Source organism: Somniosus microcephalus, chromosome 24 (assembly GCF_052327205.1).
Source record: "Somniosus microcephalus isolate GS21.2 chromosome 24, FLI_Smic_1.0, whole genome shotgun sequence".
NCBI lineage: Eukaryota > Metazoa > Chordata > Chondrichthyes > Squaliformes > Somniosidae > Somniosus > Somniosus microcephalus.
Genome location: NC_141010.1, coordinates 38,392,718 through 38,409,974, shown reverse-complemented (window position 1 = coordinate 38,409,974; position 17,257 = coordinate 38,392,718). Strand labels below are relative to the sequence as shown.

Sequence of the window (17,257 nt, the reverse complement as noted above, 5' to 3'; positions counted from 1 at the left end):
AGGTGATCTGATTGAAAGATATAAGATTCTGAGGGGGGTTGACAGGGTAGATGCTGAGAGGCTGTTTCCCCTGGCTAGAGAGTCTAGAACTAGGGGGCATAGTCTCAGGATAAGGGGTCGGCCATTTAAGACTGTGATGAGGAATTTCTTCACTCAGAGGGGTTGTGAATCTTTTGAATTCTCTACCCCAGAGAGCTGTGGATGCTCAGTCGTTGAGTATATTCAGGGCTGACATAGATAGATTTTTGGACATAATGGGGCCAGATTTTCAGTGTGCTGTGAGGCGGGCTTTCAGGCGTGCGGGGGGCAAAAATCCCGAATTCGGGGGTCCCAACACCATCCCGCCCAAAACCCGCCTCCACGTAAGTTTCAAGGGAGGCGGGTACCCGCCCCACACTGGGACCCGCCGACCCAAGGCGGGAAGGGATTAGTGCCAATTAACTGCCAGTTAACAGGCAGTTTTTAGCCTAATCCCTATTTTGAGGGGTGTCGTGGGATTCCCGACGGCTCCAAACCACGCCAGGTTAGAGCAGGCGGGCCGTCGGGTTGAAGGACTTGGAGGGGTCGCGATGTCGGTGTTCAGGTGAGTGATGGGTTCGTGAGTGCAAAGGTAAGTGTGTTTGGTGTGTCTAAAGTGTGTAAAGAAGTTTTACTTACCTGTACTTACTTTAACAGCCTTTCTTCCTCTAGGCGTCGGGAGTCCATCACTCAGCTGAATGGCTGCGATCTGTCAAAAGTGACAGCCTTCGGCTTTCGGTGAGAGTTCTAACTGAGTCTGTGTAGAAGGACTCGGGTTAGAAGTCAGACTTTCAGTGTTTGACAGCTTCAAACAGCTGTGAACCACTGGTATTTCATCTGTCAAAAACTCTTGACCGATGAAATTTCAGTCTGTGACGTCACCTGTTGCCGGGTGGCCCTTAATTGGCCTGCTGAGCCCGCTGGGCGGGCTCAACAAGGTCAATCAAGGGGAAATCGTGTGGATTGGCCGGACGTCAATGTAGGCGGGACTAAAAACCCGAAAGTTGTAGTCCCGCCTCCTTCCCGACTGCTGAATGAAAATCCAGCCCATGGGGAACGGGCAGGAAAATGGAGTTGTGGTCAAAGATCAACCATGATATTGAATGGCGGAGCAGGCTCGAAGTGCCATATGGCCTACTCCTCCTAATTCTTATGTTAAGGAATTATCATTTTGACAAAAGTTTTGAAGCAGCGCTAATGGCTGTGATTTTTAGCAAGTAAGTAAATGAATCACAGGCTAGCAGGTCTCGGGTTTGATCTCTAATCTGTGCTGTGCAGCCAGCAGTAGGTGGAAAATTGGCCTCTGTGCCCTTGGGTTAGAAAGTGGAAACTGGTTAGAGTTCTTTCCTGTTTACCATCCAATAACTCATGTTATAAAGTGCATATGTGGACAAATTGGGCTTTGCTATGATTCCCCAATGGTAAAACACTGATGAAATGTGGCACATGACCAAGGCTGATCAGAACTGGTGGAACCATACCCAACAAGATAACAAAACCTTCACAAGTGGGATGGGGTAGAACAAAATGTATCCCTGTGCAGAGTTGTTGGGCTTGATGTTGCAGTTTGCTGCATATACCAATAGAAGCATATTCACATATTTCAATTTGTCTCTTGTCAGCAGTTGGTATTGGAATTGTATCGTGCCTGAAGTAAGCATTGCTGCCTGCCCATTAATAGTATGGTTGTAGATTTTTAATACAATAGTCAATACCATACATTTGTTTTTATATTTCTTTTTGCTGACTGGTTACAAATGTTAAGTTTAAGCAATGTACTGTGCTGCAGATTGATAGATAATTGGCCCCGTGATTCCTTGCATGGGCAATCCTTGGTCAGAAGGTGGCACTAACTATCAGCTATGTCACTTGATCTGTTCCTAAGCACCACGTACTAGCTTGTTGTAGAGCACGCGGGGGTTTTGTGGTAGCTTGCTGTGTGCAAATTGGCTGCCGCGTTTCCTACATTACAACAGTGACTATACGTCAAAAAGTACTTCATTGACTGTAAAGTGGTTTGAGATGTGCAGTGGTCATGAAAGGAGCTATACAAATGCAAGTCTTTCTTTTATAATTTGATATTTGAAGAACTCTTAATATTTTTGTAATCCTACAAAATGTTTCTAAAATTGGATCGCTGATTGATGTAGCACAGAATAAGGTTGTTTTAAAAAACACAATATAAAGAATAAGGTACTATTTTTCTTGCATTGAGGAAAATATTAGTGCTACCTGTTTAGAAAATGTAATTAATATGTAAATACTACACACATCAGTATTTTGCAAGATTTGGGACCTTTTCTATTAGACTGTAGCGTAAAGTCATTTTAAAAATTACAAGTTTAAAAAAAGCTTTTTCCTAACTACAAAATCTATTCTTGTTTATCACAGCTGAAGAGGGCATTCAGAAGAATATTCATCAAGTAGTTGATGATTCTTTGTCGTCTTCCGGTTCTGTTAATGAGTCTGATGCGGTAGATGAACCTGAAGCTCCCTCAAACCATTCCACCACTTCTAAACCAGCAGCCAAGAAACCAGCAGCCAAACCTGCCGGAGACAAAGCAGCACCAAAAAAACGTGCTGTTGCCAAGAAATCCACCACTGCTTCTAAGAAAGGCAAGTGAATCTGTTCTGGTAAAGATCTGGTATGGATTGCAATCCACATGATTCTTTAATCTTGGGTAACAAAATACTATCCATAATTGAACAGAAAAAGTATCACAAATGGTCCCAATTATATATTTCTCTTTACTAGATATTAAACTTTTATCCAAAGAGACCATGGTTAATGCTTAGCAATAGTATATAGTTATACATTTGAAAATTATTCTGACCAGCTGAGGTCAAGCTAAATCTAGCATTGCTATTGAAAGCAGACAGATACTGGATGAACCTTTTTTTTTGATAAGTTAGTCGTCGAGTTTGTAATCTAAGGTAACCAGCTGTCTTTGGAACAACTGATGCCTGATTGTTTGACAATAGAATGTAAATCTCTGAAACACAATGTTCATGCAAAGAGTTACGACAAAGCTGGATTAATGTCCTTCCCGGACATAGCAATTCAATCTAATTTAGGTATAATTTTTATTTCAATAAAGCTCTCTTTTTTCCCCTCCTCCCTACCAAGGCGCGGGGGAAAACTGAGGAAGCTTGGCTTTTGACCACTCATGGGCACTGCCTGCTTGAACAGCTTTGAGGACCTGGGATTTGGTTGTCCTCCTCAGCCAGGGAAAAAGGACATTTACCGTAATTTGTATTTTCATTTCATTTGTGCTTCGAGGTGAATTGTATCCACTGCAAAGCCACAGTACAGTAACGTAGAGCAACTTTGAAAAGCCCAATAATTAGGTCTAATCTAAAATATAATTATTTCTAGATGAAAACCAACCTTCCATCTTTGATGTTCTTACCAAACGAAAGGTTGCTCCAAAATCTTCCAAGACGGCTACAAAATCGAAAATCAAAATGTCTTCTGATGAAGACGATGTTCCAAAGAAAGTTGCACCTGCTAAGGCTAAAAAACCTAAAAGGAAGAAGGACTCTGACTCCAATTCGGAATTTGACTTGGGATCAAAGACTGCAAACAAAGTGAGTGTTAATATGGCTGTCGATTCCTATAATACTGTTATTTAAAATGTCCGTTCATTGGATTTTTTGCAGTCTAAAATAGCTAAATGCATTTCTTTGAAGTTGGTAATAAAACCTGAGTGTAATATACATGACTTTTTATAGATTAAGCTAATAGTTATAGCCAGTGTGTACTCTCCATTTAATCTGTAAAGTGAGAGTGATTGTAAGGAACCAACAGAAGGATAAATAGCTTTATCATGATTGGGAGGGTGCAGAGGAAGATAAAGGGGAGACATTGAAATTTACTTTTTGCTTTAGTCTTTCAAAGGTAGATTTTTCTTTTTAAATACACTACCTAGAAAAACTTAATCATTTAAGTGAGGCTTTCCTACTGGACTGTAATATGTTGTAGAGCAGTTTTAGCAATTACAATTAAAACATTTTTATTAAAAAAAAGAGGGGGTGTGCATGTAGTGAAATTAAAGGTACATTTTGGGAGAATAATATTGTATCCAATAGTTAGACCTAACATGTTTTCTAAATACAATGGGTATAAGCAGAAATAAATGCAGTTTAATACAGAGAGCTGCCTGTAGATTGATTAGTGGTCTGCCCTTTCATCTCTGGGACCTGGTTCAAGTCCAGCCAGGACTGATGAAATTCTCTTCATTTTTCTGCTTTTAAAAGTCTTCAGTTCGATGAATTTGACTAGTCTACTCAAGGGTAGACTAATCTTAACCTGATATCTAGTGAAATCTGCACAAATCTACCCATAAACTGCCAGTGTAACTAGGGGAGGGGTGGAGATTACATTTTGACTTGTGTAATAGCTTAGTAAATAGTAATAAAAATGAGACACATTTTGTGGGTTGACATAATGTCTCACCTGATTTATTTTTTTTAAACTCTTCAGTCATTTGACTGTGACTTATGGGATTGTTTTGCTTCATTCATTTAGATGTCATGCTTGTTTTGTTTAGCTAGGCCAGTGTTGTCCAATAGAAATCACTGACTAACCACAGGCGTGGCTGTGGCGACACCGTTTTAGCCACATGCGCTAATTTTAGTCAAAATTTGTGTCTTACACACAATACAGGTAAATCTACTTAATGTGTATATTTACTTAACAAACATCTACCGCCATTCATTGTAAAACTTTACAACTTTTGGAATTCTGGCATGAATTTATCGGACGCGGCACATCTTAGTGCAGCTTCTAAGTTTCTGTCCACCAGTTTCAAGTAGTACTTTATCAATGATCGCTGAGCATGTTGATACACACAGCAAGATGTGCCCTGCTCTCCATCCAGAACATGGCTTGTCGTGGTGTACCTTATTGGAGCTGCCCGTTATTGGTTGGACTTGCTTTCTTCTGCTGGCCTGAAGTGGTATTTCAATTGGCCGAACTGACTATGGTGATAGCTTCCCTCTCCGTACATTGTTGCTGGTCTTTCCATGGCACGTTTTCACCTGTTACATGCCATTTTAGCAGATATTCAATGAGTAATAACCAAGGAAGTAAAGTGCACACAATGATCAAGAAACAGTCACATACACTGATTTTTATCTTATCATTTTGCCAACAAACTCACAAAAAGGTTAAAGTTCACTTGGATACACTGAATATAATAAGTACTGTATTGAGATCATACACCCAATGACAGTGTCTATTGCTCATTTATTTATGAATCAAATTGTTTTGCAAGATATCCAACTGATACAGGTGAGGATAGTTGGGGGTTCCTGCTCTGTTCTGTGCTGAGTTAGTTGATCTCAGATGAAGCAGCAGAGGGGCACTATTGTTGGCTTCAATGTTCCTGGATTAAGGAGAGTAAAACTAGCCAGGATTCCCACTCCTAATCACTATCCGGCAACGCCTGCTGAAAATGTGAGACTGTGGACATTGGTAAGGACCTGAGGAGCAGTGGTGCCCCTGCAGTCATCTAGCCGCCTACAACATGCTGGTAATGATCATACATTAATGATGGCCGCTACATTCCAATCCAACTTTATACATCTATCCATCCAATATGACATCAAGAAATCAACTCACCACCTTTATGCATTCCCTTAGTGACTGCCGCTACATTAGACAGAACATTGTCCTTGTTTTAAAGTTTGTTTTTAGTTTTTGCTTTTTTACTTGCACAATCATTTGAACCACTCAACCTCTTAATAAAATGCAGTCAGAGTCCTCAAATAGTCATGTTGATGTATTTTTTTTATCATGATTCTCCTTCAGAAATCAAAGATGCTGGAAGAAGATAGTTTCCATATTGATATCGCTGAAGACTCCGACTCAAGTGTTGATTTAGGTGAAGCGCCTAGAGTGGCAACAACCCGTGCAAAAAAGCCTGTCCGGTACCTGGAGGACTCTGATGATGACGATATGTTTTAAGTTTTTAAATGTCTAGGCTCAGTTAATATGTGCACTGCCAATTTTGGTACTGAGCCATGTAGACCAGTAAAGTCCCAGGCTCAGTGCTGCTCTAATGTTAGCTGATAGATAGAGCAGGAGACTACAGTCTTCCTGGATTGGGATTAAGGGTGGAAATCACTGCTGGGGAAAAGTGCATGTGTTAGACTTTGGATGGGGACAGGGTTGATTAGCCTCCCATCACCTATTTTCTAGGCTTCTGTATGAAGAATGACTAAATAGGCTGCAAGTGTCCATGAAATCATATTCCAGCATAAGTCACTGCCTTCAGAAGAATGAAAATTGGGAAAGCCATTTTGGAAAGATGTTGGCTAATTTTTAGTTTCAGTTTTGTCTGTCTGTTGTAAATATTTGCTAGCAACTGCTCCTTATACTCTCACTTACCTGTCTTCTTGAACTTAACTAATTTTTTACTTTTTAAAAGTTTCTGAAATAAAAGGTCTTATAAACAATACAAAGTATTGTGTTGACCATTCTTTCAATAGAAATGTACGCTTTTAGAACATAGTCTACTAATTTGAAATGTAATCACACAAAAAGCTCCCATTGAAAAATACATCAAATTTGTTACTTAATTTGCACCTCTTAATTCAATATCCCACCCCAAATGCATCATGATCAATGAAATTTGCTGCTTAATTTGAATTTAACACTATGATCAACATAAGGTACCTAGCTATGGTCCTCATTCCTTGAGTATAGAAGATTAACGGGTGTTTGAGCTGTTTAAGATTATTCGATAGGGTAGTTTGAGAGAAACTATTTCCTCTGGTGGTGGTGTCTGGAAGAAGGGAGCATAACCTTAAAATTAGAGCTAGACTATTCAGGGGTGATGTGTGGAAGCACTTCACACAGGGTAGTAGCAATCTGGAATTCTCCCAAAAACTGAGATTGATGAATTTTTGTTAGGTCAGGGTATTAAAGGATATATACATAATTGGCCATGAGCTAATTGAATGGCAGAAAAGGCTCAAGGAGATGAATGGCATAAGCCTGCTCTGTTCTCTTCCCACCCGAGTCATGTATAGCATGAAGACTGAACAGTTTCACAATGACTGGTGGCTAACCAGGATACAAGACCCTTACCATGAAGCTGTGCATTTCAACTTACCGATGAGCTTTGCTGGGTTGGTTCAAGCAGGTCCTCCTGGGCTATCTGACCTTGTCTTACTAGAAAAGCACCAATAAATTTAGAAATAAACATGACTGCATCATGGATCAGCTACTTCATAACACCAGATCCACATGGCGAGGCAAGCAATGATATCAAAGAAAGATTCAATAACTGGGCACACGATCGATTTCCTGAAGTTTTAAACTGCTGGCCGCTCAACTGTTCCTGGTCTCCATGCTAGCTGATACTGTAAAGTGTCCCCTCTCCTCAGGTACTGCCCCCCTCCTCAAAAAAAATCTTTGACTTTGCAAACTACCACCCCATCTCCAAACAAAGCTGGGTGGGAATGTAAGTTGTGAGGAGGATGCAAGGAGGCTTCAAGGGGATATAGACAAGCTAAGTGAGTGGGCAACAACATGGCAAATGGAGTATAATGTGAAGTTATCCACTTTGGTAGGAAAAATAGAAAAGCAGAGTATTTTTTAAATGGAGAGAGATTGGGAAATGTTGGTGTTCAGAGGGACCTGGGTGTCCTTGTACACGAATCACAAAGTTAACATGCAGGTACAGCAAGCAATTAGGAAAGCAAATGGTATGTCGGCCTGAGTATAAGAGTAAAGATGTCTTACTGCAATTATATAGGGCCCTGGTGAGACCACACCTGGAGTATTGTGTACAGTTTTGGTCTCTGACAAAGGAAGGATATACTTGCCATAGAGGGAGTGCGGCGAAGGTTCACCAGACTGGTTCCTGGGATGGGGGGATTGTCCTATGAGGAGAGATTGAGTAGACTAGGACTATATTCTCTAGAGTTTAGAAGAATGAGCGGTGATCTCATTGAAACATACAAAATTCATAGTCTCAGAATAAGGGGTCGTCCATTTAGGACTGAGATATTTCTTCACTCAGAGGATGGTGAATCTTTGGAATTCTCTACCCCAGAGGGTTGTGGAGGCTCAGTCGTTGAGTATATTCAAGACGGAGATCGATAGATTTTTGAATATTAAGGGATATGGGGATAGTGCAGGAAAGTGGCGATGAGGTAGAAAATCAGCCATTATCTTATTGAAGGCTCCAAGGGCCAAATGGCCTACTCCTGCTCCTATTTCTGGCGCAAAAACACAAAAGGTAAAGCGGCCCAACCACGGCTAACAAAAGAAATTAAGGATAGAATTAGATCCAAAGAGGAGTCATAAAGTTGCCAGAAAAAGTAGCAAGCCTGAGGATTGGGAGCAGTTTAGAATTCAGCAAAAAAGGACCAAGAGATTGATTAAGAGGGGAAAAATTGAGTATGAGAGTAAACTTGCAAGGAACATAAAAGCGGACTGTAAAAGCTACAAGTAGGTAAAAAGAAAAAGATTAGTGAAGACAAATGTAGGTCCCTTACAGTCAGAAATGGGAGAATTTATAATGGGGAACAAGGAAATGGCAGAGCAATTAAACAAATACTTTGGTTCTGTCTTCACAGAAGAGGACACAAATAACTTTCCAGAAATGCTAGAGTCTGGTGAGAAGGAGGAATTAAAGGAAATTAGTATTAGTAAAAAAAAAAATAGTGCTGGAGAAATTAATGGGACTGAAAGCCGATAAATCCCCAGGGCCTGATGATCTGCATTCCAGAGTACTAAAAGAGGTAGCCATGGAAATAGTGGATGTCATCTTCCAAAATTCTATTATGGACCATGTCCTGCAGATTGGAAGGTGGCAAATGTAATCCCACTATTTAAAAAAGGAGGGGGAGAGAAAACGGAACTACAGACCGATTAGCCTAACATCAGTAGTAGGGAAAATGCTAGAGTATTATAAAGGATGTGATAACAGGACACTTAGAAAATATCAACAGGATTAGACAAAGGCAACATGGATTTATGAAAGGGAAATAGTGTTTGACAAACCTACTGGAGTTTTTTGAGGATGTAACTGGTAGAATAGATGAGGGAGAACCAGTGAATGTGTATTTGGATTTTTAGAAGGCCTTTGATAAAGTCCCACATAAGAGGTTAGTGTGCAAAATTAAAGCACATGGGATTTGGGGTAATATACTGGCATGGATTGAAAATTGGTTAACAGGCAGGAAACAGTAGGAATAAAAGTCTTTTTCAGGGTGGCATGAGGTGACTAGTGGGGTACCGCAAGGATCAGTGCTTGGGCCCCAGCTATTCACAATATAGATCAATGATTTGGATGAGGGAACCAAATGTAATATTTCCAAAGTTTGCTGATGACACAAAATTAGGTGGGATTGAGAGTTGTGAAGAGGATGCAAAGAGGCTTCAAGGCGATTTAGACAAGTTGAGCAGGCAAATACATGGCAGCTGCAGTATAACATGGATAAATTTGAAGTTATCCACTTCGGTAGGAAAAACAGAAAGGCAGAGTATTATTTAAATGGTGATAGATTGGGAAATGTTGATGTACAAAGGGACCTGGGTGTCCTTGTACACCAGTCACTGAAAGCAAACATACAGGGGGTGATTTTCTCAATGGGCAGCTTTTGGAGGCGGGACTCCCAATTGTCAGGTTTCAGTCCCGCCTCCATCAACTTCTGGCCAACCCGCGTTATTTTCCCTTGATTGACCTTGTTAAGCCTGCCAATTAAGGGAAAGCTGGTTGCAGAGATCATCAACGTATGAAGTTTCACCTGTCAAATTTTTGACATGAATTGTCATCGTTTGACAGCTCTGTAGTTTGATGAGGTCTTGAATTCAAGAGCTCATCAAACTTCTTTCTTTTGCAGAAATTAGATGTTTGTTGCACTGGAGAATGCAACGGCCATCTGTCATCTGCAACGCGGAGGTCTGAGACTCTCCGCATACACACCGACTGGAGCCTGCAGGAAGAAACAAAGGTAAGTACACTTTTACTAACACTTTGCACTTACCTCAGATACTCAGCTCTCCACTCTTACACCCATCACTTACCTTCACAGCACACTTTTGCACCCCAACCCCCGCAGACCCAGTACTCGCCTCGCTGAGCTGGCGGGTTTTGGAGCCTTCGGGAAGCCCGCACTTGAGGGCAAAAAGGGGTTAATCCTATTTTCTGTCTGTTAACTACCTGTTAACAGGCAGTTAATAGACCTTAATCCCTTCCCACCTCCAAGGAGACTGGACCCGGTGCAGGATGGCTACCCGCCTCCTGAGAAGATGGGGGGCGGGTTGGGCACCTGCCCCCAAATTCTGCCAATTTCCCACCTCCATACCCACCTCCCCAGGGCTGGCAAAATCGCCCCCATGAGGTGCAGCAAGCAGTTAGGAAGGCAAATGGTATGTTGGCCTTCATTGCAAGAGGATTTGAGTAAAGGAGCAAAGGTGTCTTACTACAGTTATACAGGGCCTTGGTGAGACCACACCTGGAGTAATGTGCAGTTTTGGTCTTATTTAAGAAAGGATATACTTGCCATAGAGGGAGTGCAGCAACGGTTCACCAGACTGATTCCTGGGATGGCAGGAGTGTCATATGAGGAGAGATTGGGTCGACTAGGCCTGTATTCACTAGAGTTTAGAAGAATGAGAGGAGATCTCATTGAAACGTATAAAATTCTGACAGCTAGACAGACTGGATGCAGGGAAGATGTTTCCCCTGGCTGGGGGGTCTAGAACAAGGGGTCTCAGGATACAGGGTAGGACATTTAGGACCACAGAACCTGTGGAATTCTCTACCACAGAAGGCTGTGTAGAGAGCCAAGTCACTGAATATATTTAAGAAGGAGATAGATAGATTTCTAGACACAAAAGGCATCAAGGGGTATGGGGAGAGTGCGAGAATATGGTATTGAGATAGAGGATCAGCCATGCTCATATTGAATGGCGGAGCAGGCTCGAAGGGCCGAATGGCCTACTCCTGCTCCTATTTTTCTATGTTTCTTATGTTCTTAAACTCCCTTGTCTCACAAGTCCTTGAACGTGCCCATCATTCCTGCAACTCCATGTTTGAAGCTCAAATCGGATCTCTGCCCCTGCCACAGCACTGAAACAGCCCTAATCAAAGTCACAAATGACATCCTCTGCCTCAATTCAAAAATTCTCATGTTCAAATCCCTCCTATTTATCATATGCATGCTGCTCCTCGGTGACATCTGAAGACATGACATCCGATTCTGCATGTATGCTGACAGCACCCAGCTCAACCGTTCCACTGCCTCTGTGTTGTCAGTTTGCTTTTCAGACATTCAGTCCTTGATGAGCCACAATTTCCTCCACTTGAACATTGGGAAAACCAAAGCCATTGTCTTCGGCCCCGCCACTAACTCTGTTCCCTCACCACTTCCCTGGCCACCGTCTCGGACTTATCTGCTGCTGAAACCCTCAACCATGCTTTTGTTACCTCCAGACTCGACTATTCCAACAGAGGTGTCCAATCTTCCACACTCAATAAACTTCAGCTCATCCAAACTTGCTGGCCGTATTCTAAGCCACACCAAGTTCTGTTCACCCATCACCCCTGCACTCCCTTACCAACATTATGTTCCGGTCCACCAACCACTCAGTTTTAAAATTCTCATTCTCGTCTGCAAAACTCTCCATGGCTTTGCCCAACCCTACAACCCTCCAAGAACTCTGTCCTCTTCACTCTGGCCTCTTGTGGAACCCACTCCTTTTGCCCTCAACTCTCTGGGCCCTAAGCTCTGGAATTCTCTCCCCAAACCCCTCTCTTCTCCTTTAAGAGCCTCCTTAAAACTTACCTCGACCAAGCATTTAGTCACCCGTCCTAATATCTCCTGATTTGGCTCGTGTCAATTTTTGTCACGTTCCTGTGAAGCCCCTTGGGACGTTTTCGACGTTAAAGGCGCCATGTAAATGCAAGTTGTTGCTGTAAAGAGAGAGTTTTAACATCAGTTACGCCTAGTCCTTATGAAAAATGAAACGATTCATCTTACCGACCTGTTTTCCATTTATTTTTGAAATATTTTAGGAGGGAACTGATTAGAAGGCGTTACTGAGCCCACTGGAAGGTAGCATCACATTAAGCCAGGATGGCTCGTTGATAATCGTCATTCGGCATATTAAATCAGCTCTCGCACTGTGGGGATTTGGTATTTCTTAAAAGCCCAATGCTATCATCTGCACTTGCTGTTTCAAATAAGTGAAGATGTGGTTTAGCTGTCTCGTCAAACACGTTGAGGGAAGAAAGGATATCACGATGTGTTTTTTTTCTTTCCTTAAAGATTACTTCGGCAGAAGATCCCGCACCAGCCTGATGTTTCATTCCTCTTAAAACGAAAATCTTTTTGAACCGTTTTCTGCTGTAGCGCACTGACATTTGAAACCGATTTGTTGATTTCGGTGACAAGAGAGCGAAAGTGGATTTGGCGAGTTTCACGAGCGGGCAGAGACAGCTAGCTCTCTGAAACGTTCCGAGCTTTGCTGTTTTGGGGGGGCTTCAGAATCGTCCATTCCTCCCAACACCAGTCGAATTGAGAATATATAAAGGGTGGGGGGGAAAAGCTTTGTAACCGTGATCCCGGTCACAGCTAGAGGGAGTGTCAAGACATCACAAGGTGGGTTCTGTTATGGAAAGTTTTGCCTGTCATTGGAAAGTTAAGTGAAACTTCTCATTCAATTGCTTTTCGAGTTCTTTTTTTTTTCCATGCGGTTTCAGGGTATAAGGAAACTGACGCGTTTCATAGACACCGACTTTTATTGATAGAGGAGTTATCATTTAGTTCGTTTGCCCGGTGTTATTTTTTGGAGGATTATGCCCCTCCTACGAGGTTTAAGCTCATAGCAGGTTGCATTTCACAGCTCGATCTAATGGGAGGTTTGCCTTTCAATGCATGTCGCTGCTGGAGAAGCAAATAAAGAAACTTAAGTTGAATTTGACGAAGAGAACTTTAGACCAAGGTTAGAGCGAAAACGTTTCTTTTGCAGACTACCTGGCGGCGGGGAAGGGTCGAAATAAGATGCCTTTGAACATGGAAGAGGTCATGTAGCTTTCGAAAACAGTACGTTTTCTGCAATATTTCCTATCAATTTTAGTTGCTTTTCACAATAATGATGATGCTAATGGTTGGCAGAGCCCCTTGGGAACTCCCACTTCCCCTTCTTAAAGTGACCATTCAACCTGAACTGTTCCATATCGACCTGAATTCAAGCCACTCCTGAAACATTTCTACAGCCCCATGATGCTACTGTTGGGATGAAGGAGTTGGTTTTGGTAGTGTGAACGTAGTGTGCTGGAGCACCACTTTCAGACTCCTGTGCTCCGAACTAATCAATACTAAAATGGCTATTGGTTCCTTTCTGGGGCAATAGTTCTACAGGTGCTGGGCACCCTTTGGTATCTTGCCAAAGTAGGCATTGTGTGTGTGCGCCAACAGGTTGTCCCATTACAGGGGATGGGAGGGGGCGGGGGTAGGGGGACTGTGGGCTTGATCCTGCCCTCGCCCAACGCCAACAAAAGCTCAGTTTCCAGCAGGCGTCAGTAGATAGTAATCAGAAGCTGAAACTCTGGCTAACTATTCTCCTCCCTTGCCCTCTTGGGATAATTATTGTACTCGCTGGTGTTGGCTAACTCCCCACAAACCAAGGATCTTCCTAGTTTGTGAGGCTCAACTACTCACTGCCTTAACTAGGTGAGAACATAAGAAATAGGAGCAGGAGTCGGCCATTTGGCCCCTCGAGCCTGCTCCGCCGTTTAATGAGATCATGGCTGATCTGATCTTGGGCTCAGCTCCATTTCCCTGCCCGCTCCCCGTAACCCATCACTCCCTTATTGTTCAAGAATCTGTCTATCTCCACCTTTAAATATATTCAATGACCCAGCCTCCATACCGCTCTGGGGCAGAGAATTCCACAGATTCACGACCCTCTGAGAGAAGAAATTCCCCCTCATCTCAGTTTTAAATGGGCGACCCCTTATTCTGAAACTATGCCCCCAGTTCTAGATTTCCCCACAAGGGGAAACATCTTCTTTGCATCTACCTTGTCAAGTGCCCTCAGTATCTTATGTTTCACTAAGAACACCTCTCATTCTTTTAAACTCCAATGAGTATAGGCTCAACCTTTCTTCATAAGTCAACCGTTTCATCTCAGAAATCAACCTTATGAATCTTCTCTGAACTGTCTCCAATGCAAGTATATCCCTCCTTAAATAAGGAGACCAAAACTGTATGCAGTACTCCAGGTGTGGTCTCACCAATACCCTGTACAGCTGTTGCAGGACTTCCCTGCTTTTATACTCCAATCCCCTTGCAATAAAGGCCAACATTCCATTTGCCTTCCTGATTACTTGCTGTACCTGCATGCTAACTTTTTGTGTTTCATGCACAAGGATCCCCAGGTCACTCTGTACTGCAGCATTTTGTAATCTCTCTCCATTTAAATAATAATTTGATTTTTTATTTTTCTTCCCAAAGTGGATAACCTCACACTTTCCCACATTATACTCCATCTGCCAAATGTCTGCCCACTCACTTAGCCTGTCTATATCCCTTTGCAGATACTTTGTGTCCTCTTCACAACTTGCTTTCCCACCTATCTTTGTATCATCGAATTTGGCTACATTACACTCGGTCCCTTCATCCAAGTCATTAATATAGATTGTAAATAGTTGAGGCCCCAGCACTGATCCCTGTGGCACCCCACTAGTTACCGTTTGCCAACTGGAAAATGATCCATTTATCCCGACTCTCTGTTTTCTGTTAGTTAGCCAATCCTCTATCCATGCTAATATATTACCCCCAACCCCTTGAGCTCTTATCTTATGCGGTAACCTTTTAAGTGGCCCCTTATCGAATGCTTTCTGGAAATCCAAATACACCACATCCACTGGTTCCCCTTTATCCACCCTGCGCGTTACATCCTCAAAGAACTCCAGCAAATTTGTCAAACATGATTTTCCTTTCATAAAACCATGCTGACTCTGCTTGACTGTATTTAAATTTTCTAAATGCCCTGCTACTGCTTCCTTAATAATGGACTCCAGTATTTTCCCAATGACAGATGTTAGGCTAACTGGTCTATAGTTTCCTGCTTTCTGTCTCCCTCCCTTCTTAAATAGGGGCATTACATTTGCTACCTTCCAATCCGCTGGGACCTCTCCAGAATCCTGGGAATTTTGGTAGATTGCAACCAATGCATCCACTATCTCTGCAGCCACTTCTTTTAAGACCCTAGGATTCAGGCCCAGGGGACTTGTCCACCTTTAGTCCCATTATTTTACCAAGTACCTTTTCTTTCGTGATAGTGATTGTTTTAAGTTTCCCCACTCCCTATAGCCCCTTGATTATGTATTATTGGGATGGTTTTAGTGTCTTCTACCATGAAGACTGATACAAAATATTGGTTCAAAGTCTCTGCCATTTCCCTGTTCCCCATTATTAATTCCCCAGTCTCATCCTCTAACGGACCAATGTTTACTTTAGCTACTCTCTTCCTTTTTATATACCTGTAGAAACTCTTACTATCTGTTTTTATATTTCTTGCTAGTTTACTCTCATAATCCATCTTCTCTCTCTTTATTATTTTTTTAGTCATCCTTTGCTGGGATTTTTAAAAATTCTCAATCCTCTGGCCTCCCACTAATCTTGGCAACATTGTACACCTTTGTTTTCAGTTTGATATCATCCTTTACTTCCTTAGTTAGCCACGGATGGTTCTCCCTTCTCAAAGTCTTTCCTTCTCACTGGAATATATTTTTGTTGAGAGTTATGAAATATCTCCTTAAATGTCTGCCATTGCTTATCAACCATCTTACCCTTTAATCTATTTTCCCAGTCCACTTTAGCCAACTCTGCCTTCATACCTTTGTAATTGCCTTTATTACGATCAGGACACTGGTTTGAGACCCAACTTTCCCACCCTCCAATTTGAAATTCAACCATGCTGTGATCACTCTTTCCTAGAGGATCCTTTACTATGAGATCATTTATTAATCCTGTCTTATTACACAGTACCAGATCTAAAATAGCCTGTTCCCTGGTTAGTTCCACAATGTATTGTTCTAGGAAACCATCCCGGATACACTCCATGAACTCTTCCTCAAGGCTACCTTGGCCAATTTGATTTGTCCAATCCATTAGGGTAGTTACTTTGACGATCATCAATGTAAGGTTTCTTGTAAAACTAATCCAGTTGAAGCAAGATTTTGAATGAATTACTTGGGTTTTAATCAATCACATTAAAACAAAGGTTATTGATAACTTAATGGTCTGTCACTGGACAGATTGGTTCTGAAAAACTATTTCAAGTAGTAATCTCAAAATATCTTTGATCCACGACCTGGTGCAGCACTAAGCTATACAAACCAGTTTTGATTCCTGGCCCGTGTGAACTGGGGCAATAATTGTCCTCGTTACTCCTGAGCTGGTGAGGAAAACAAAATTAGTCATGTTTCTTATTCGTGCTGGATATCCGGTTGTCTTTGGTGGAAATAGTGCATGTGTGGATGTTGGGCAAGAACTGTGATGCACTCTATGGTAAACAACCTGCTGACAGCACACATGAAGAATGGCCACTTGGGGACAAATTACTGGAGGACTTCCAGACCAATTGAATTATACCCTAGCGAGCCTCAGCACCTTCAGCGGAGTATGAGTAGACGGGTCAGAAAATTGGAGATCAAAAAGGGACCCAACCCCATTAAAACAAAACACTAAATACTGACAGTTTGGTTTTTGGAGGGACATTTATTGTACAAGTTGGGTCTGGAAAACAGTTGGAACCGTGATCTCAGAATATCTTCCACAGAATTTATGTGTTAATATTTAAGAAACAAAATAAATGTATCTAATAATGATGAAAAATGCAGGGTGCCTTCAGAGTGGATTTACTGTAACCTAATAGAGTAATGTACATGTGAAGTTTGACACTCACATTTCTTAAATGAACAGTTGACAACAGTTCCATCAATTCAAAGAGGGGTTTGGATATCATCTGCACAGATTGCCCTTAGTACCAATGAATTACAGCATTATATAGAAATTAGCTTTCAAATGTACCAACCTTCTAATTGTTTTATGGAGATGAAAGTCCATTCACACATAATGCTAGAACAGAAAGATTTGCATTTATATATGATCTTATTCTGTCTCTACATGCTTCATATAGACTTGACACCAGACCTGATCTTGCCCTCACCTGAGGTCCACATACAAGCACTGTCCTGCAGGGTCACTG

General features: G+C 41.9%; 1 protein-coding gene across 1 annotated transcript in view; it reads left to right on the top strand.

Annotated features, from left to right (window-relative positions):
- The window catches only part of top2a (DNA topoisomerase II alpha), a 65,005-nt gene extending 58,522 nt beyond the window's left edge, over positions 1 to 6,483 (top strand). The window contains exons 33-35 of the mRNA XM_085966533.1: positions 2,410 to 2,634; positions 3,395 to 3,606; positions 5,831 to 6,483. Of these exons, the coding sequence (XP_085822659.1) occupies positions 2,410 to 2,634; positions 3,395 to 3,606; positions 5,831 to 5,986 (593 nt within the window). The 3' untranslated portion in view covers positions 5,987 to 6,483. The remainder of the gene's footprint in view (positions 1 to 2,409; positions 2,635 to 3,394; positions 3,607 to 5,830) is intronic.
- Positions 6,484 to 17,257: the final 10,774 nt, after the last annotated feature.